This window comes from Ornithodoros turicata, unplaced genomic scaffold, assembly GCF_037126465.1.
Source record: "Ornithodoros turicata isolate Travis unplaced genomic scaffold, ASM3712646v1 Chromosome48, whole genome shotgun sequence".
NCBI classification, from domain to species: domain Eukaryota; kingdom Metazoa; phylum Arthropoda; class Arachnida; order Ixodida; family Argasidae; genus Ornithodoros; species Ornithodoros turicata.
The window spans coordinates 505,119-528,032 of NW_026999378.1; the positions used below are offsets into that span (position 1 = coordinate 505,119).

Consider the following 22,914-nt stretch of genomic DNA (forward strand, 5'->3'; position numbering starts at 1 on the left):
GGATACGTAAATGTATTCAACTTCGCTGCCCTCTCAAACAAGGGAAACAAACATTTCTCACACATCTCAAACATCTCAACACATCTCAACATCTCACACATCTCACATCATCTCACAACATCTCAACACATCTCAAACAAACATTACTGAAAGAAAAGAAGTTCCGCAGCCCCCTTGGGTCGCCCTTTAGTTTAGGAGAGTTTGGGCGAATGAAATTAAAACGAACACTACGGCACATTGGTAGAGAGTCACAACCGGTCACATGTACCTCTAAGTCTATGTGCGCGAACGATAAAACGCTACAAAGGGAGCCTAATGGTCGTAGTATACCGACATACATTCCACCGTAGCCGTAACCCTCGTAAAGTACCCATGACATGACTTCAGAACACTCGACGTCAGTTTCGTTCGCCTATTCGTAGTCCAAACTGGCGAAGTTTCTTCTTGAACCGAAAACCATTAGATATATTTTTCAGTTTCCCTCCGGAGCGAAAAAAACGTATACGGTTTCAATTCCGTTCCAGTTCGCACCAAAGTTCGTTCCAGTTTTTTTCGGTTTTCGGTTGTGGTTTTCGGTTCACTCCGACACCCTGCATTTCGCACGCTTCACAACCCGATCCAGCTCCAATCCAACTTTTCTTGAACCTCACTCAGTCTGTATACGCGTGGGAGACATTCAACAGAAATAAAATGCTCTTGGATATAGATTGTGTCCGCACAGCCTTCCTCACTGTGCATTACCATGTGGTTCTTCAGATTCCGGGTTGAGGGCAAAGCAACTGACATGCAGACGACCTCTTACTTGTGCATGTGGCTTGTGCGGTTTCTATCCCAAGTGTCCGTGTGCGTGGATTTTATGTTTCCCTTGTTTTAGGAACAGGAAGCCGGCCTAACCTGACGAATCCTTCCTCTCTTTCTTTTTTCAATACACGTATACCCCCTCCCCAGTGTCTTATGGCTGTGAAGCCACAAGTTCCTGCTCTGGCTGAACTAGCTCATGCACTCTGCTACCAGCTTATTCTGTTGCTAGTGTGGGTACTGTGGCTGAATTGTACTGGACAGCGGTTGCATTTGTATGGCTTCGCACCGATGAACGTCTGCCTGTAAAGCTCCAGGTTCGTGATCTGCCTCAAGTTTGCAGAACAGAGGGTACTCCTGCATGGTTTCTCGCTCCACACCGTTGCTAAATTCAACAGGACAGGGGCTGCTCGCACATGTGTGTCTGCTTGTGACGCTGTAAAGACCTGCTCCGGCAGAACTCTGCGCGGCAGACATCGCACTTGTACGATTTCTAGCCCCTGTGTCTTCGCTTGTGAAACTGTAGGTTCCCGCTCCGGATGAACTCCGCTGAACAGAGATTGCACTTCCCTATTGAAAAAAAAACCATAAGTAATTCATATATGTCCTGTGTAAAATTATATAGGATGCTACAGGATCCTTATGGGTTATTTAGGAACCTATATAACTCCTGTGTAGGTCATTATGGGATCCAATACGAGTCCACGCAGGAGTCATGTAGGAGCCATAAGGTCCTATATAGCTCCTGTGTAGGCCATTATGGGATCCTAAACGAGCCCATGCAGGAGTCATGTAGGACCATGCAGGACCCATAAGTTCCTACATTGAGGATGTAGGAGTTACACGGGTCCTATATGTAGACCATGCAGGAGTCATACAGGGTCACATACGGCCACATATGAGTCATCCTTTGTCGACCAGTTATAAGTCCCTGAAACCCTGAAACAAGTAAGAACGTGCAGGAACACCCCCCCCCCATATCAGTCCTCCTAAAATCAATATAAAATTTTTACATGTAAAAATTTGTAAAAACATGTAAAAAACATGTAAAAAAATTTACATGTAAAAATTTTATATGGAATTTTGGAGGGTGATATGTGTTTCATCAGTTATTTTAAGCTGCAGCTTGAAATAACTGATGTTCGATTCATTTTTGGAACATGCATACAAGTCCATTATTGATCGACCAAACATTAAACACAAAATGATGCGTGCGTTCCATGCACACATTTGGCATATTACAGCACTTGGCGTTTTTCAACCGTCCAGTGGTTGTTGAAACCCATCCAGCGATATTGCTTTGTCGCTCGATGGGTTTCCGGGTCTAATATCTCGGTCTGCAGCTGTCATATATCGGGACGCGTTTTTTGTGACGAATTCCCGTTTCTTCCCCCTTCGTCTGCATGCTCGTGGCTTGTGAGAAATCCTGACAGTTGCCAGGATATTTGGAAATTCAAGGCCCCCGCCGGTGCTTCCGACACCTCCAAAGTCCCGTACGTCTCGCCCCGTTTGTCGGATCGAGACCAAAATTTACGTCCGAACAGGTCTGGAATAGCTCTACGATCGCTCAAATCACACTAGCAGCTCATCTCTAGTGGTTCAGAAGTTGTACGAGGAGACGCGTTAGAAACGCCGTTTTTTTTCGAACTTCGGGGCTCTTTTTCGGAAATAAGCTCGCGTCGGACATGATGTATCTTTGGAGAGCATACTTGTTATGGACTCGGTGCACGTGGTAAAATATACCACACTTTACCAACTTTAGCGGTTCTCGAGTTACAGGTTTCCGCGTTTACTGGCCTCCCGGTACACGCGCGACGTTCCGTTCTCGCGATATCGGCTTAAGAGTATGACGAGGCGACCAGTCCGGCTAGCGCAACTCTGAAACGCTTCACACTGTTCGGAGTTTCAACTCGCATACCCGACGTCCGATTCAGTCGAAATTTTGTGTGCATGTGCTCTGTTCTCTGCTCTACAACTTTCTTCAAACCACCCGTCCATTTCCAGCGGTTAAGGCGTCATTCTCGAAGTTCCTGACACCGACCACCATTTCCTGACTTGTCCTCCGTTTTCAGGTTCCAAGCCCGCGGCGGATGCGAATTTCCTTTTAATGGATAAACGCACACGACATAGGCAACGCGTAGAAACTTGCGGCACCTTTCTATCCCTCTCCGTTCCCGAGTTAGGACACCGTGGCCACGGCGGCTCTTATACATAGGACCGGGGTCATTTTTGTCGATATCGGGTTTTTGTTGGCGTAGAAAGGCGATTGAGGTCTCTTTTTGACGGGGAAAGCGCCCCCTTTCCGATAGTACTAGCCCCGTCTTCGCGCGACCTTCCGTTCTCTTGCCATAGTGTGAGGAGCGCCTGAACAGCATGCACCTTCCTTCCCTTCCACTGCCGCCACCAGGCGGGGCTCTGGCGCTCTAGCGTCCATTTCGCTTGCAAAGTTCGTTGAGGTCGGACGCGTTTGTTCTCGCATCCGGATTTTCGCGTTTCGTTGTGGCTCTGGGCTCCTCTGGTGCACCGAACTGCTGTGGATGCGTTATTCTGCTCTGCAGGTGATGCCTGGACGTCCTTTCTTGTGTGCGTGTTGGAAGATACGTCCAGAAGCCCTTAGATTTGGTGAAGTAAAGGCTAGTTGCGTGCCAGTAGTGTCATGTTTCGTGCTTTTTGTTCAGTATCCTTTCCAGCATGTGGGTTCCTCCTACTTTATGCTCTCAGTGCGAATATTACCCTTGTGATTCCTATTACCTTATCACTATCTGTTAGCTCAGTGTCCCTACTGGTAAACCTCCAACGCTATTATCAGGGTGAAGATGTCACATGTGATGCTCCAGTGGCCCTGCTACTTACGACGAATTTGTGAATTTCAGATGCTTTTCACGGATCGATTTTCGTGAACAACGCAGATGGGCCAGCACACACACGACGTGGGAAAATGAACAGATACGTCACGGAAATGTTGAAAGACATCAAGTAAGTCGCGTCAAAGTACGTTGCAGAGCTCTTCACCGATTTGTGTTTACTGTGAAACAGATGAGGCATACGCCGCACCCATGCAACTCCGTCATCTGCTCCACGGCAGTGCAAGCCTTTACAGCTGTGTCCTTGAATGTAAAAAATGTGAATGGTATTAATAAATAAAGGCAAGTAGACGGTATTTTATTGTACTCCTCTCTTATTATTTTTGTTCATTGCATGTGTATGCATGTATCGCCACAGCCAAATTTCATACCGTGTCCCCATACACGCAGTGTACAGATCATATAGGAGATGCAGGTCCTACATCTCCTATAATACCTATATTGCTCCTATAAAACCTATAACTCCTGTGGTACCTACACCACTTATGGGTCCTATATCCAATAACATCATATGAGGATCTACATATAGGATTTTTAGTAGGGTTGTATGGCTTCTCGCCCGTGTGTGTCTTCTTGTGACGCTGCACGTCCATGTTCCGGCTGAACTCCGCAGGACAGAGATTGCACTTGTGTGACTTCTCGCCAGTGTAGGAAGGGAGTTGCCTCAGGATAGAAGCCGCCGATATTTCGAACAGAGACTGTTCTTCCAGAAGAAGAACAGTAGTAGTAGTAGTAGAAGCCGCCGATATTTCGAACAGAGACTGTTCTTCCAGAAGAAGAACAGTCTCTGTTCGAAATATCGGCGGCTTCTGTCCTGAGGCAACTCCCTCCCTACATTCTACCGGTTCGCTGGATTTCTACCCATCTATATTCTCGCCAGTGTGTGTCTCCTTGTGACGTCGCACGTTCGTGCTCTGGCTGAACTCTGCGAGACAGAGATCGCACTTGTGTGACTTTTTCCTGTGTGTGTCTGTGCGTGTTTGTAACTCTGCAGGTGTGTGCCCTGAATCAACTCTTCAGGACAGAGGTCACAGTTGCATGGCTTCTCATAAGTACGCTTCGATACATAGGTGCTCATGACACACACACCGAGGGGATGCAGCGGGAGAGATATCGCGCAAAAAGTCATCTCCCATCTGAACATGTGGCGGAGGAGTAGCGAGACACTTTTCAGACTCGTAGTGACACTGTGCAACATATGGCATTTGAGGCTGGCTTTCGACATGCATGCAAGTGCACATGGCTTGGTCTGGTCTGGAGGTTGTTCCGACGGTCGACCATCTACAGTGCTTAGTTGAGTGTTGTCGAATCGCGGTCCAGTTGTTGTCGCGCTGGTATTCAGCTGTGCATTCGAAAAAGTGCAGCCTGAAGATGATTGATCACAAGTGCCTCTGGGCTGGTCCTCAACATGGAACATACCAGTGCTTTCTCTTGCTCCTAAAATTCGAGAGATCCGACATTGAGGGGGCATACCAGTCCAGGCGAATCTCTGGTCCACAATTTTTTAAAAACCAGAATCTAAAAAAAAACGCTACGTTCGCCGTGCCATGTCACGCTGTAAGGTGTCCGCCTCTGCAAAACAATCCCGATTGCGTACGATTGAGGATACAAGTTTAGTGCCCCCCTCCGGTATTTGCTGAGAGGTAAAGTGTTGGACCTTCAGACGGAAGGCCCCGAGTTAACTTCATAATGTAAATGTCTGAGTTGGGCACACAAATACGTCAACTTGTCAGGCCCCCAAGTTACATTCAGGACATTAACGGCCTCTGGTTTCTTTTCCCTTAGTACACAAGTATTTTGGGTTTCATTTTGTTATCTACTTAGGCTATGCGAGTTTTCTCAAATCACTGGCACTTGTACTCAGTGCTGTATAAATTTTAGTAAATCTTCATATTGTTTGAATACCTCAAAACGGTATAACTGCATATGACCTATGATGGCACACACAGATACGCACTATATACACATAGGTGGAATTATGAAGCGGGGTTTGCAAGCTATAAGTCTGAGCACTAGTTAATCTTCAACTCAACGCGTGATGAAATGAGAAGTTATTTCATACGATCAAGGCTCACTTGTGAGATCTGTTTCCCGGAGGTTGTCAACTTATGCTGTGTATTAAGCTACAGCATGTTTTTCGATGCACCTGTGGAGCTCACTCGCAGTTTCTGCTAATAAAAAATGATGCTTACCTCATTAATCTTTTTAGTCTGTCGTTTATTTTGACCTTCAGGTAATTCGACATCAACTTTTGCCTTGCTGTCAAGTGCAATTATCATTAATGAAAGTTTACTTTGTCATCAGAGTCGCTTCTCCACGTGGTATGGTTTTCCGAAGTCAGTTCAAAATTTACCACGTCTTCGCATTCTTGCATTAAAAGCACGATGTTGAGACCGCATGAAAGAAAAGCAATTACTGATTGTGCACATGTACGGTGCAATCCTGTAAATTCCAACTGATGCTTGGGTTCTTGCAAAGCCATGTGTATTTCAGTGGGGGAAGGCACTCGGTAATATGGTGCATGGTGCACTGGTGCACCATGAATTATTTTGCGCTTGATCCTTCTGGTTGCATCTACTGTTACTTGTCTCCTCGCTTAGAAACATCGTTATGCGCAGTTGTTTACATGCCGCTAAAGTGTGCAACAGTTGCAGTAATGCGAAACTGGATAAAGGACCTCCAGTCTATTTTGCCTATGTTGAGAGAATCTTCCGCAGAAGAGAGCACATGCTGGAAAACTGACACATGATGAACAGAAAACCGAAAAACATTTCTGTTGCATCCCTCTTTTTGTCCATATTGTGCCATTCAATTTGGTGTTGACCTAATTCCTTTCGACCATTTTGCTTACCTTCTGATGTTTATTTATTTATTTATTTAAGTACGTTAAGACCCCCGGGGGGTATTACATAACGGAGTGGAGAGAAGCACGTAAGAAAAGTACAATAGAAACGCGTAACAAAAGTATTACAAAAAATGAAATATCAAGTTGATAAGGCAAGAGGACGTGTACCATGGGAAGAGCATGATGGACCTGAAGCTCTGGATTGGAGGAGGGCAGCCTTAAAACCAGCAGGGTCGTGAGTACAAGCAACATGTTCAGGCAGCAGATTCCAGTCACTAATTGTTTTAGGAAAGAATGAATTTAGAAAAGAAGTTGGTGCTACAATGGGGTTGCTTAATCTTATGGATGTGGTCAAGACGAGGTGAAATGTAGTTAGCAGGGACTAGGAGACGATCGCTAGTGTTTGTGTTCTGATAAATTTTATCGAAGAGGCACAGCCTGGCTATCAACCGTCTTGATGAGAGAAGATCAACGTAAAGGTTATTCTTTATACGTGAAACACTTGCGTCTCTAGAATAGTTGGATGTAATGAAACGCATCGCCCTGTTTTGAACTGACTCTAATGCTTGAATTAAAGGTCAGCTATGCCGATATCCCAAATAGTTGAAACGGTTGCGATATTCTGAAAGCCGACGTCCAGCTCTCCCCAAAATGCACCTTCATTCTCCCAGTTCGGTACAGTACCATGTAAAAAAAAAAAGATAATTCATTCCGAAACACACATGGGCGCAGCCATTTTTATGACGTAGATGCACCCGAACGGGCATTGTGACGTCTTGACTTTCATCTTTCATCTTTCATTGTGACGTGTACGCGCCTTCGTACTTGTGAGTGGATTCCTGCTACGGCTTTTCGTGGCTTCATGTATCTGTGCTTGAAGATGGCGGACAGCCCGGTTCCACTGGTTCCGCGATAAGTAAATAGTGCAGCAGCTGCGAACTCATTCGTGAACTAACCTCTGTGCGATGTTGTGACTGGAATTCGTCGTTTGTGTTTTGTGAGCACGTACAATTTTATCAAGTTGCGTCTGCGTCAGCCCCTTTACAGCACGTGCCCATTGTAGAGACTGACGTTTCGACAGCCGTTCTAGCAAGAAATGCCAACAGCGTTTTATTCTTTTTGAAAAAAACATTCGTGCTATGTATTTGAGAAACCGCATACTGCTATGGGACAAGTTTTACGTACGATTTATCAATCTGCAACACCGTCGACGATGGTATGGAACGACGAGCGACGTAAAACGAAATACAAATCACGTTTTAAACTTTTTTTTGATTCTGTGCATTTTCCAGAAGCTTTCTTTCAATCACACACTCCCATGTCACGCTGCGTTGTGTGGCACGCTACAAACTACTGCGTTTCATGTCTAACATCTGGATATTGTTTGTAATGAGCTCCGTAGCACAAAAACATGCACACGAAAGCTCCAGAACCCATGTGGTTGCACACTGTGCAGACGCCAAAGAAGTACCACAGCACATATTGCCAATTAGAAATTAATGTTTTTAGAAATGTGGGGTCTGAAGAGTTAGGGCATAGCATAGATCCTGGAAATCAAATTAGTGGGTGCACCTTATCCTTCTGTAGAATGCTGTTTCAATTTACAACTCAGCCCACGGGGTGTAAAAGTGTTAGAGGCAATTATGTGACTTGTCGTCCTGGGTGACATCACTGGCCAGCCTGGGAATTAATTCCGTACTCAGGAATTATTGCACAAATCACTTTGTATTTAAAGGGGCCGTGAACAGGCCTCCAGACATTTCGCAAAAAATGGTACCCCATGGAAGTACGCAGGTCATAATACCCAAATATATATTTCGTTCACCTCGTGCCAGCTCAGTGACTCAAATAATTGCTTTCAAAGTTGAGTAACCAGCGCGCCTCTCTCCACCATGCATACGTCACGTGCCTACGTAGCCTTTTGCCGTCCAATCGGGAGGCCGAGCTCCGCACATGACGTTTCAAATTACCAGCCAATAAACAGGCTTCATTATCAGCTGTGAGGCGGAGTGGTCCGTTTGTTCGTGTAGAAGTACATTTTGCGCTCCTTGCTTGAATTTTTTATTCGTTGAGTTGTCTAAACTCACATACAGAATTCCACGCACCAACAATGATTTCTGTCAAAAAATGGACGTCATCGGCATCGAGTTCTGTATGCAAAATATCGTTGAGAAGAAATAAACCGGAAGAGGGTATACGGATGTCGTGCTGGCCGGCAACAGCGTTGTGCCGACCAGCAGCATCAAATTCAAAAATATTATATAAGTTGAAGGTGTGTGCGATTTGTACAATAGCTTGGCGAATGTCACTTGTGTAGTCGATCCGTGTGCGTTCCCACTCTAACCGGTCTATGGTGTCTTCGAAGAGTTGGCGTGGAACGTCATTTCCTCGTAGTTGGTTGAAAAAGTTTTCTATTGCCATAGTAATTGGCACATGGCAAAAGTGGTGGGGCCGTTGAGCTTCTTCTTGTTCTTCTTGAACTGGTTCAAAGAGCAGGTCGAGTTGCTTGAAGAAAAGCCAAGATATACAGACAAGTCTATAAAATATATAAATAGTTTCTCTCTCTCTTTTTCTCTCTCTCTCTCTTTCTCTCTCTCTCTTTTCCCCTTTCCCTTTCCCTTTCCCTTTCCCTCTCTTTCCCTTTCCCTCTTTCTCTCTCCCCTCTCCCTCTGTTTGTCAACTATCTACTTATATAAGTCAGCATAACAACATTCAGTGTTGTGACGACCGGATGTAATCGACCACCCCTTACATTTAATAAAAGGTATATATATATAATTCTTTAAGCTCTCCAACTCAACACCACCGAGTCGACATAGTAAGATACTTACCAGATGTCCAGCTTCCTCTGTGATGACCTCATCTGTTGTCGTCATGCTGAAGTGTGTATATAGTGAATGAAAGTGGTACATATATACAGTGCATAAGGGAAGTCTTTCTTTCTGAAAACAGGATGTTAAAGTCTAGTATAACAGGATGTTAATTGTCCGGGTAACATCCCTTCATAGGAAATGGATACATCCTGTTTGATAATGGCAAGATGTCCAAGAATTGTGAGACGATGGCAGGATGTCTAAGAATTGCGAGACAATGAGAGGATGTCCAAGAATTGTGAGACGATGGCAGGATGTCCAAGAATTGCGAAAGGATGTATAAGAACGTCTGACAGGATGTATAAGAACTTCCGGACAATGAGAGGATGCATAAGAACGTCCAGACAATGGCAGGATGTCTGAGAACTGCTAGAGGATGTCCGAGAAGTGGGAGCGCTATATATTAAGAGACCACACAGCTTTTCAAAGCAGTTGCAAAGCAGCAGCCAGCCCTAGGAGCAGCAGCCGGACAATGTCACAGGAGGATCATCAAGAGAGAGACGAAAAGCCCCTGCATCAACTGCTGGAACTTCTACTGGTGAAGCCTCAATACCAAAGGGACAGCTTGGAAGAGTTTTTGGAGATAGCTGCAAACAAAATACCCTTCGACCTAGCAGACATATGGATAGCGTTCGCAATTTGCTGTCTTCTAACACTGCGCTAACAGTAACTGGTTAGATTTTGAATATAATAAGGCACACATTCATCTAGCGGATTTTCGCAAGTTAAATAAAATCACAAGTGGAACCCTTGGTCGTAATTGGTGAGGAAAGCGCCACGTCAAAATGACGTAAAGTTAGAGCGCAGGGCGGAGCTAAAAGTGAAAGAGTGCAGTGAGTATTGCATGCGTATGCAAGCGCCTTTTGGTTTTGAGCGTTAGTAATTGTAAGGAGGTTTCACTGCATGAGTTGCAATAATATAACGCAGAGAAATGCGCACCTTGTATACCTGTTTACGGCTCCTTTAATATTTATAATGTAGGACATGATAAGCAAGATGTAAGTTGCAACCCTGTTTGCAGCATTACAGCAACATTTACAGTTAGAGACACGTTACCAAACCATTCGCAAAAGGCAGTCTTGCAGGGGCCGTGTAACTTGGGTTTTGAATTTATATAATTAAAAAAATTAATGAGAAGGCTTCATGAAAGCAATGCGTTAGCATACCCATTGCACATGAAGCACAATTATACCATGCTTGGACATCTACTATCTATCTAATCTTCTGAACCATATGTGTGGCTGCATATGAAATTATTTTTTATGCGCATGCTCTACCTTCTTAGTCCTACATGTGCACACGAATAACAGTGACCCTTTAACTTTTCCACATTTATGTCTGGTGAACAGGGAATATCTCACTAGAAAATACGACATTTGTGCATTATTTGGCAAGCAAATAAATATATTTACTTACATTTTCCATCAAACAACAATGTTGTGACCTGGTGAAAATATTAATGTCAACAAGGAAAGTACTTACAAATTGTTCGTATGTACTCAAATGCAGATATGACAATTTTCTTTTTGTACCTCAGCACAGTACAGATTCAAATTTAACAAACTGTACAGCATCAGCAATCTTAAAGTATCTCAGGAGGGGAACCACATAAAGTTCCAATGATAGACTGTGCAAACAAAGCTCCAAAAGACAAAGTAGTTCAAGAAAAATCTGAATAATCGGTTGCCATTGTGATATGTACTACTATGTACAGTTCATGAATGGAACATATTACCTTATTGTATTGCCTCTGTGTGAGCACTAGAACAGGCAGCTTTCCAGGTCGCTCTTTTCGTGTTTTTCTATTGCCTTTTTTTTTCAATAGCAAACATGTGAAACTCAAGCAGCCAAGGACAGGATGAGACATCTACAATGCGACTGCTAGCTCTCAACTGATATATTTATTAGCAGACTCTGGAATATACACATATATGCTGCTAAGCAAATGGCAATTGAACCAACAGAATAACAGACAAGAAAAAAGTTATATATCTTCCCCCTCTCCTCATTGTATTTCACAGGCAGTCGTAGTGTCATTCTGAGTGTGCCCGTGCGTTCCCTTTGACATAACGTATCTCGGACAGAAACAAATCCAACAGTGGACTGCTTACACATGCAACTGTCTTGGATTTCTCTTTCCATTTGTTGTTTAAACGCTGCCTTGAGCTCTGTGTTCTGGAAATTTAGGTAGCATCCAGAGTCCCTGCAATGTGTTGCCATGTTTCTCGAGGGCATCAAAAGTCTGTCCTTGGCTGGCTGTGTTTCACTACGGCTCTCAGATACAAACTACCCCATTTCAACACAGTAGGAAACACAGATTTGCAAATAACATGTCTGTTAATTTCAGTGCTGTACATACCCCCCATATAAAGGATCATAGTGGGTACTACATCTTGTGCGATAATGTCAGGAACACAAAAAAGCTAAATTTGAAACCACTCGTACGTCGTTGTAGTAGTATTTGTGTGAAGCTACGCAATTCCTGTCCTGCAAATAATTTAAACCATCTTTTCATCTACCAGCATGATGATCCCCCGAAAAGCAATTCTCACTTGGCTGGAACTACCGGTTCTGAACCCTATCTCTGACATGTGTAGCCATCAGGGAGCAAAACCAAGGGCTGCGGTGAAAAAGACAAACACACACGGGCTATGTTCTCACTGTATATCAGCTGGTCTTGCTACTAAGAAGAACATGTTCCAAATTAATATAACATGGCTTGACACGATACGCCGGCGGAAGCTAAGAAATAAAATTAGTAGTTAAATTACAATACATAAACACTTGCCATAACATGAGTTTCCTTCCTACATTCATGCGCTACTATTCATCCCACTTAAAGATTGTACTGAATTTTTTGATAGCATTGTACGCTCATTTGACAGAACTTGAACAAGATTACATAGCACACGATAAATATAGAGTGAAAATAATGTGCAGCTTTCCATTCACACTTAATGGCCACAGCAGGAAAGCATGAAGGCCACTGCTAAGTTGTGTTGAGAAACACCACTTTCTGTTTGCCATGCCTAAATGAAACGTACCTGACCTGAACCAAAGTAACCGTTCTGAGTCTGGAACACACAAAGAGAAAAACGCAACACACGCTACAACATTAACAGATAGACAAATGACCTGTGGTGAGCTCCACCTTGGGACAAAGTCAACGAGTAATTCACCAAAAGTCAAGAGTGCCTGAAATGTAACATCCCTGACCGGTAGCAGGACGGTCCACGTTCAATTCCTGGTGCTAGCACTAACACGCTTTTTCATGAATTATTTGTTGAAGTTTCGATGTGCTTGCGAACATGATCCATTCCCCAACCACTGTATCCTCATGAGGTGATGAGGGTTTGTCATCTCAAGGAGACTGCAATTCCTGTATGTGTCCTTACAGCTGCTCACCACTGCAGAAGAAGAAAAAAAGATATAATGACAAGAAATGGATAGTCATGTTTACTTTATAATGACTGGGCACAACAGAAAGAAGACTTTCGCACAGAAGGCTGTACTTCTTGAGGTCTAACATCAAGTTACAAAATTCCAGAATATATAAGACATGTTGTAAGGTAGAGAACAAGTAGAGCAAGGGTTGGTACAAATATACAAATAAAAATAGAAACATAAAATGAAAGAGTGTACGATGCCATCAGTTTAAAACAGACAAGGGATGAGTTGTGTAGCATAATACATGAATGACTACGGCGGCCAAATAAGTACTTGGCACAAAAGGCATTCACGGGCAACACATTCAGGGAAACAGTGCTACAGTGTTTTGTCAACTCATCTCTTGCCGGCTTGAAACTGATGGAGTTGTCCCCCTTTTTATTTTCTTATATATGTTTGTGTATTTATTTTTATGTCTTTACCAACCCTCGCTCTCTGCCTTACAATATGTTTTATATATTCTGGGATTTTGCAACTTCACGTTAGACATTAACAACAGCATCCTTGTGCATGAAAGCCTCGCCTCATTAAAATTTAGATGCTCTCAACAGTCTTCTTTGTGTTGTGAATCTCTATGGCAGCATACCTGCACAATGCTATTCTACGTACTGTGACTTTGCACTTTAAGATTATGGACTTTGGATAAAAAGACTACACAACACTGCTCGGGTATTTTTGCCTAGTGAACAACATGTATGCAGTATGCACACAGTATTTGTGCAGTGGACCCACTAAAAATGTAATGAATATGGCATTACCCACAGTAATGCACCAAGTTCAACACATCCAGGAATCTAGAATCCAGGAATTGTAGCCATGCCAATCCAGTACCACTATCCACTGTGAGGTTGTGACAAATAAATAGTTCCGATTTTTCTTAGCCCTCAGAACTCAGACAGTGAATTAATAAGAGTAGACAATGTTAACATGAATCCTGGGCTCTACTTAAATCAAACATTCACAGATAGTAAAGGCACCTTCCTCAATGGACGTTGATGACAGTGAAAATTCTAAAACGCTATCACAGGCGACATGAGCTTCTGCGTGTCAGAAAGGATTGTATGTCCGACAAAAATCCAGCTAACAGTAACAAAAATGTGCAAAAGACAAATTAACTGAACTAATGTAACGTACTTTCTATATCAGACAGAAGTTTGTATACCACCCCATCCACAGGAACCAGTGTCCGGACAGCAAAAGTGCTTGAACTGGGAGATAGCAGCTAAACAGTATGGCTGATAGCAGAGTCTCCGGAGCCAAGACGGAATCGAGGCATGACTGCCCGTGTTGAACGATCAGCACGAAGTGCCTCGTGAACGTTACTTCACGAGTCCTCTATTTTCGTGAATACAGCAAAGCAAAAGAGAACAAAGTGATGATGAGTGAAACTGTGAATTGATGCAATGAGTGCTTACAACATTCTCCCCCTCACGCTCATTCGTCAATTCACAGTGAAATGGAAAGTCCACAATGTGTGCCTTCCACATCCCGTCAGTGAACGTGTCCTGGCAAGGGAGATCATCGCGTTACCCGATATCCCCCACGACTGCTGAGCTCCTGGCTCTCCTGCATGCAGCTGCTGCGGTCCAGGTGCGAGGGTTTGCCAGAGCAGTCCTACTCACAGACTCGAGAAGCGCTCTATGGGACGTGATGAACCCCATTTGTGACAACATCTTAGCGCGAAGCATCAGAAGATCGTGCGCCCAGCATAAACCAGCATAAACAAGCTGGAGGCGATATCGCCTTCCAATGGATACCGTCCCACGTCGGTGTCGGCGGCAAGGAAAGGGCCCTGGATGGCGCTTCAGCAAGTGTCTCGACCTTGGCCACCGATAAGAGGGGCGTTGCTTCAAAGAAGATAAAAAGGCAGTGTGCGACAGGGGAAGGGACCTTTTTCCGGGAGATGCTTGCCCTGGCGCGGCACACATTGTGGCAGAGAAGGTGAATAAACCATGTTGTTGCATTGAATTTCTGGTTGTGCTGCTTGTTCCTTCGCGCACGGAACGGATGGGCTGACGCCCCGAGGTTGTGGGAATGTAGGTTTCCACAACTGGCGCCCAACGTTTGGGGTTCGAGCTCGTCCGTCCCGTGGCGGGGAACACCCTGCAGGCGTCTTGCGTAGTTAGTAGTTGCTGTAGTTTGCAGTTTTTGCTGTTAGTTTTTTTTGTGTCTGTTCTTGCGTGTGTTCTTGTGTTTTTGAGTTTTTACAGCTCCCGCCCGCTACCTGTGTCCCGGAGCGGATGCAGCGTTCACCGCCGCTACACAGGTACCACCTCCGTAGCGGAACCGTGGTCCCTGGACGGGAGCGGGCTCATTCGGAAGAAAGGCTGCACTCCAACGCATCGGCGCCATCGGAGCCGAAACGACCAGCCGAGGGCAAGGACGCACATGCCGTGCCTTCGTTCCAAGCTACGTCGACTGAGGTACCTGCAGTGCCGCAGTCTGACGCCATTGCAACAGCAGAACTCCTGTCACGCATGACGGAGTTGTGCTCGTTGGTGGTTCAACGCCTGGGTGCCGGGTCAGTTTCGCCGCCGCAGGCACAAGCGCCTCTACGACTCAACTTACCGGTGCCTGCCTTCTCAGGTTACACCGATAAGAAGTCTGTTGCCGATTTCCTGGATGACCTCACCGCCTATCAGACGGGTATGGGAATTTCGGACGAAGTCCTAATCCAACGCATCCTGCAGGTTGCTTTGGTCGGAGACGCCGCCCGCTGGCTTCGGTTGCAATCGGAGTTTACGTCCTTTCAGGACTTAAAGGAGCGGTTCAAAAACGAATGTCTTCCCCCGGATTACGAATACCGTGTCCTAGAGGAATTACATAAGCGTACTCAACATCATGAGGAAAGCTTATCTGAATTTGTTCGGGCATTGCAGGATCTGTACAGCAGAGCGGATCCCACTGCTACGGAAGAGCAGCGCGTCGCACGGGCGATCCGTCAGTGCCACCCGCGCTTCCGGCCCTACTTAAGAGCCCATCGCTTTAAAAGCCTTCAGGCGTTGGCCCAGGAGGCTCGTTCAATACAAGGCGACCTCCTGGCAGAGCTTGAATACCGGCCCCCTCCGCCCCCGGAACTAGCGTTGGAACCGCGCTGCGCGTGGTCGGGAGGAGCCACCTCGGTCGAACACCTGCGTGCAACAGGTTTGGGTGACAGCCCCCGTAATTCATGCAATGCGGAGTCATCCCACCGAGCCTTAGATCCATTCCTCTATGACCAGAGTACAATCCCTGCAGGAACGAGCCTTGACAGACCCGTCCCGCCCCGAAGTCGCTGTCAACCTGGCCTTTCAGCTAGCGAAACCCCACGGCAGCGGGAGCGGCATCATCCTGCGCCCCCGCAGCCACGAGCGCCCAACGGCTGTTGGAATTGCGGCAGCCCTGACCATTTTCGTCGGGAATGCCCGCGGTAAAGACCAAACACCCGTAATGTGCCATCGGGAAACGGTCGCAGCCGGCGTCCATGAATGCTCGCTCGACGATGTCTGCTGGTTCCGAAGAAAGCGAGCAGACGGTTACTATCCGTGGCCTTGATCACTCAAAAACTAGCTTTGCAAGCGGTAAGATAACGCAAAGAGATGCTTTGGCTCTTCTTGCTTTTTCCGTCCGAGATTACATTGAGGATAAGGAACCAAACATCGCCGTTCGAATTTTGGGTAAAGATTACATCGCCTTTATCGGCACGGGAGCTACGCTTTCCCTTATCGGGGACTGTGTTTACGAACATTGCGTATCACGGCATGTGGAATTGCAATCCACAGATGTCACTCTACGTCTTGCTTCCAATGACGCCGTTCCAGCACAGGCTGCAGTTGTGCTCTGGGTACGTTTGGATGGGGTACGACGAAAGCAGCGCTTCGTGCACCTTCCTGGCGTGGCAGTTCCCGTTATTCTGAGCAGAGACTTCATCATCTGGCAGAAGTTGGTGCTGGACCTGCCCAATGGAGGATACGTGTACCACGGCTCGTCGGGATTTTTCCGCTTCGCCGCAGCACAGGAACACTGCACAGCACAGCAAGGTGTGGCAGCGTCTGGGCTGCCGACTGTCTTGGGGTCATTCCATGGTCCTGAGGAGCAACGCCGTCAGCTTGAACAAGTACTGCGGCAGTGTGACGGAATCTTTACCGAAAAACCGGGTAAGTCGTCTGTGTTACAACATAGCATAGACACCGGTAACGCTAGGCCCTGGTGTTGTAATCCCAGACTATTGTGCATAAGTGTGCTTTATTAGACGCTGCTCTTAACGAAATGCTCCAAACCGGTGCAGTTCGAAGGTCCCAGAGTCCTTGGGCATTTCCTGTTGTTCTCGCTCCGAAACGTGATGATACGGCTAGGTTATGCGTCGATTACCGTCGACTTAACGCAGTAACTGTGAGGGATTCTTACCCCTTCCCGTCCATTGAGTCAATCTTGTATTCCCTGGGCAATGCAACTGTGTTTTCAACGCTAGATTGTAGTAGAGGATTTTTACAAAACCAAGTTTCCCCAGAGGATGTCCCAAAAACAGCCTTTACGTGTCATAGAGGTTTGTTTGAATTTGTACGAATGCCTTTCGGACTGTCCAATTCATCCACCAGTTTTCAGCGGTTGATGGATACAGTGTTGGGAGATGCGAAGTACAATTTCGCAATGGCATACATGGATGATGTCGTAGTGTTTTCTATAAATTTTCAGGAACACTTGGAACACCTGTCAATCGCCCTTGCAAGGATGAACGAAGCCTGCATTACGATCAACCCCCGCAAGGTGCAGCTGGCATCGTCTAGGATCAGCGTTCTCGGCTTTGTGGTGGACGGAGGGTCCATCCGTCCTAACGACGGCAAGCTAAAGGCGATCACGGACTTTCCGGTTCCTGGTAACGCCAAAGCCTTGCAGCGCTTCCTAGGTATGGTTGGTTTTCACAGACAATTCATTCCTAATTGTGCCGAGCTAGCGCAGCCGCTTAACCAGTTGTTGCGCAAGGACACGCGCTGGAATTGGGGAGAAGAGCAGGAACGATCATTTCCAGCTCTATCACAAGCAATCGCTGATACGGCTAGGCTTTATCTGCCCGACCTCAACAAACCCTTTGTTGTGCAAACAGATGCAAGCGATTATGGTGTTGCCGCAGTTCTCTTGCAGGAGCGTGACGCTACTCTTTGTCCAGTGGCTTTTGCAAGTCGCACGCTGAATCCGACAGAACGGAACTACTCCGTGACGGAAAAGGAGTGCTTGGCGATCATCTTCGCTTTCAGGAAGTTCGACCTTTACCTGGACGGTAGTCCTTCACTGTCCAGACTGACCACCAGGCACTTTCTTGGCTGCAGCGGCTCCATAACCCGTCTGGACGACTTGCCAGGTGGGCCCTGACGCTACAAGGTTACTTCTTCAACGTGGAATACAGGCGGGGCTCAACGAACGTGGTAGCAGACACACTGTCCCGCGCCCCTCTACCGGGGGGGGGGGGGAGAGGAAGGCACCGAGGCGCCTTCTCAGCTTCTGGCAGCATCACAGGTGGCACGAGACGTATCTTCGCCTTGGGGCACGGTCGTGAGCAGAGAGCAGCTCCTAGACGCTCAGAGAGCGGACGGCCTTTGTCAGCGGGTGTCGCAGTGGATAGCTGAGCAAGACTCGGCGGACACCGGAACGACTGACGGACGGCACGACTCCTATCTGCTGGGTGAGGATGGCATCCTGTTCAGATATATACCCCGGGCGGATGAGGACGACGGCTCATCCCCATTCAGAGTCGTGGTGCCACGGAAGTTGCGTAAGTCTTTCATACGTTACTTTCATGACTCGGCCTTGGCAGGTCACAGCAGCGGCAGGAAAACTTATGAAAAGTTGTGTCGTGTTGCGACATGGCCAGGAATGAGGCAGGATGTAACAAAGTGTGTTCGTACTTGTCCCGTATGCCAGAGAGCGAAACCTCGTGGTGGTTTGCCCCCTGGGCGCTTACAGCCTGTTCAGAGCAATAGACCCTGGCAGATAGTTGCTTGTGATGTGATGGGACCATTTCCCCGTAGTCCTAGAAGGTAACCAGTATTTGTTTGTGGTTACTGATCATTTCACGAAATAGGTTGACCTGTTTCCTCTCAGGACACTGACTTCCCAGAGAGTGTGGGAAAAACTACTCGACACCTTTTGCCGGTTCGGGTTTCCCGCACAACTGATCACCGACAACGCAACCTACTTTACAAGTAAGGTGTTCTCAGATTCTTGCGCCGTCTTAGGCATTCAGCATAAGAAGACTTCCCCGTATCACCCTCAGGCTAACATTACCGAACGTGTTAATCGGAACCTGAAAATGAGGTTGGTTGCTTTTACTAGCCAGCACCACCGTGATTGGGATCTTCGCCTGGCTGAGCTGGCGTTCGCTACACGGACGACGGTCAACAGGTCTACAGGATTCACCCCGGCGTTCCTGAACTTGGGACGAGAGGCCCCTTTTCCAGTGGAGAATGCTTTGGGCCTCCGGGATGGTGCTACCCGGCCTCCTTATTCAAGGTTTGCTGAGGACCTCCGGAGTCGAATGGTCGATGCAGCCCGGACGGCTCGGGAGAACCTGGACGGCGCAAGGTTGGACCAGGCTCGCCAGTACAACCGTGGACGTCGGAACCTCACCTACAGCGTCGGTGACCTCGTCCTTCGACGGACTCCCTTTCTCTCACAGTTTCAATGCCACGTTCCGCTCTACATCCACACCGCCCGGTTTCGGAGACCCAGCACGGGATTCTGGACCCCCGGACTGCACAGCCCGCTCCTCTCTTCAACACCGCTCCGTGGCCACCTGGACGGTCGTGGCCAATGGCCTGCCTGTGGCATGGACGTCACGGTCCCGCTGGAGCAGCCAGCCCCGGCCACTGCGGGGAGAAGACCAGTCACGGACTCCTGCCCCGTTCAGGGGTCTCACACTAACAGACAGGCACCCCTCGGACCCCCTCCAACCTCTGACCGCCGAGGAGAGGCGGATCCTCTGTCCGCAATGTCAAGTGCCCGACGTGCACAGGGGGACCCACCGCAGAGGCACCCTGCACCAAGCCCGCCTCGAAGCAACCCGCACAGTGTCCGACGTTGCCACCGCTATCGCTACATTACGTCGCCTTCGTCCGGAACTGCTGGTGGAGTTCGCACCTGCCAGGCAGCCCACAACACAACCTGTTCTTCCGGTACCCGATGACGCCATTCTCGACATCACCGACGATCTGATGGCCCTTTAAGGGGGGAGGAGTGTGGTCGAACACCACGAAGCTTTCTACACAGGCCCCTGGATGGCGCTTCAGGAAGTGTCTCAACCTTGGTCACCGATAAGAGGGGCGTTGCTTCAAAGAAGATAAAAAGGCAGGATGCGACAGGGGAATGGACCTTTTTCCGGGAGATGCTCGCCCTGGCGCGGTACACGTTGTGGCAGAGAAGGTGAATAAACCATGTTGTTGCATTGAATTTCTGGTTGTGCTGCTTGTTCCTTCGCGCACGGAACGGATGGGCTGACGCCCCGAGGTTGTGGGAACGTAGGTTTCCACAACTGTAAGCAAAAACTCTTTGTCCCTTGTAAATATCTCAACACTCGATCGCTTTGCCGATTTCCAATGTTGGATGGTGTTGGACGTGTTGAATTGACTGAGGAAGTTGACCGCAAATGCTATGTCTGGTCTTGTGCCCTGCACAAGATGCATGAGGCTTCCAATGAGGCTTTGGTAGGGAACGTCCGGCCTCTCTTCCACCTTTTGTTTCTTGACGATGTCTTCTTGTCGGGTTTCCATGGGCGTCTTAATAGGCCTGCATTCGCCATGTGATACCGATGCAGTATCTCGTCGATATATTTCGTCTGGCTAATACTAATTGTATTCTCGTCCTGGTTTCGATGGACCTCGATGCCGAGGATTTTGGTAGGATCTCCCAGGTCTCTCAAACTGACTTTGGTTTAGAAAGCACAATGCAGTGTGCAGCACTTTGCCGCTGTGAGCGAGAAGTAATATGTCGTCGACATAGACTCCAAGTATTACCTTGTCTTGACCTTTTTCTTGTACATAGACGCACCTATCTGTTTCCAATCGTCGGTAATTTGCTGTGGTCAGTATTTTATCCAGTGTGCGATACCATGTTCGACCTGATTGTTTGAGTCCGTATATAGACTTGCGTAGGAGGCAGACTTCCCGTTGGGCTTCTGTTCGATCCGTGCCTGGGGGTAGTTCCATGTAGACCTCCTCCTCCAGTTCACCGTAGAGGTAAGCTGTCTTAACATCCAATTGGCGCATCGCCATGTTTCGTTCGTTAGCGACTGCTAGCAATGTCCGTAGACTGGTTAATTTTATGACTGGTGAAAAAGTTTCAAAATAGTCCACGCCACGTTCTTGTGTAAATCCCTTTGCTACTAGTCTTGCCTTATACCTTTTGCTTGCGTTACTTTCGTTCTTGATACGAAAGACCTTTTTACCACCTTCATTCCTTCTTTTCTGGGAACCTTTTCCCATGTACACATCTCTTCATGGGATCTTAATTCTTCTTCACTGGCTTGTTGTCATTTGTTGCGGTCTGGTGACGATAAAGCGTCTTCGAAACCCTGCGGTTCAATCGGGGTGTCGCTAGCTTTACGACAGTAGTCCGCCTTTCTTGGATCTACGGTCAATCGGTCCCGTTTTTTTACGCAGTCTCTTGGACTTTCGACTTTCAATGTCGTTTTGCGGGTTCCTTATGTTAGATTCGGGTGCGGTTTGTAGTTCTTCGTGACATATTGTCAATGGGATCGTACTGCAATCTCCAGCGACACTTTGTTGCAAGAGTTCTGATCCTCGTCCATCTTCCCAAAAGAAAGGTTTCTTGCTGAAGAAGACTTGGTCTTTCGAGGGGTCGTACAGCCTATACCCTTTTCGGTCATCACTGTAGCCCACAAAGAAGCAGGACTTGCTTCGCGAGTCCAACTTGCGTCGAATCTGCGAAGGTACCGATGCGTTGGCGATACAACCGAAGATTCTAAAGTAACTCACAGACTGTTTCCGCCCGGTCCAAATTTCCTCTGGTACCATCCCATCTAGTATTCGCTTAGCGCAGCGATTTTTGGCGTACACAGCAGTGTTCATTGAGTCACGTAGTAGCGTCCGCCCAGTTTCAACAATGGTCCTATTAGCCCGTTCAGCTACACCATTTTGTTCTGGAGAATAGGGAACGGTCCTTTCGTGTACAATGCCTTTCTTCCTGAAGAGATGTTTTAATTGCTTGCCTAGGAATTCTCCGCCGTATCAGTCCGTATGCGTTTTGTTTTGTTCCCAGTTTGGGTTTCCGCCATACGTATGAAATGTTCTATCTCTTCAGCTGCGTCGTCCTTGTGCTTGAGAAAACAAACAAATATTTTCCGGCTGTGGTCATCGACGATAGTGAGAAAAAATCTGCTACCGCCTATCGAAGCTTCGTGAAAAGGACAGCAAATATCCGTGTGTAGAAGTTCCAGAGTTTTGTCTCGTCGCCGTCCTACGTTCGGGAATGAGCTGCGCGGTTGTTTTCCGTGGAGGCAATTGATGCAGGTAATGATATCTCCAGTGAAGTTTGGGAGTCCCCTAACAGTATTTAATCGTTGCAGTCAACGTCAACGTCAGTCTCAGTCAACGTTGAGTAGTTGACGCGCCCCATACGCTTGTGCCACAAATTCTTCAGGTCTTCTCTAGATGCGCGGACATGTTCTGGGTCTGGTGGGATGACCTTGGCATACAGCTTGCAAATGCCGTATCTGTCTTCGGCGCTGAAAACAAATTCCTCTTCGCAATAGACTTTGCATAGGCCGTCGCGGAAGAGAACCGTGAACCCATGTTGTACCAGTTTAGATACGGAGATAAGATTATCAGCCATCCCTGGTATATGAAGTACGTTCCTTGCTGTCAATGAGTTCACCTTCCTTCCAATCGTGTCTTCGAGTTTAACGCCGCCGACTCCCAGCGCTTCCATTACTCGTCCGTCTGCGAGTGTCACTTTTCTCTGCTCGCTCTTGTAATTCCAAAGCACGTCCAGGGATCCTGTCATGTGACTGCTTGCTCCAGAGTCGACCGTCCAACAGTCGTTGGACTCACTATTTTCGCATGTACCGAAAGCATATTCGCTGCGTGAGCCTTGCGTT

At 47.1% G+C, this 22,914-nt stretch overlaps 1 protein-coding gene across 1 annotated transcript; it reads left to right on the plus strand.

Moving 5' to 3' along the window:
* The first annotated feature begins 18,897 nt into the window (after nucleotides 1-18,897).
* LOC135374217 (uncharacterized) lies at nucleotides 18,898-20,153 on the plus strand. The gene is made up of 2 exons (XM_064607219.1): nucleotides 18,898-19,006; nucleotides 19,137-20,153. The coding sequence occupies exon 2, from the start codon at nucleotides 19,339-19,341 to the stop codon at nucleotides 19,984-19,986; it is 648 nt and encodes a 215-aa protein (XP_064463289.1). The 5' UTR covers nucleotides 18,898-19,006; nucleotides 19,137-19,338; the 3' UTR covers nucleotides 19,987-20,153.
* Nucleotides 20,154-22,914: the final 2,761 nt, after the last annotated feature.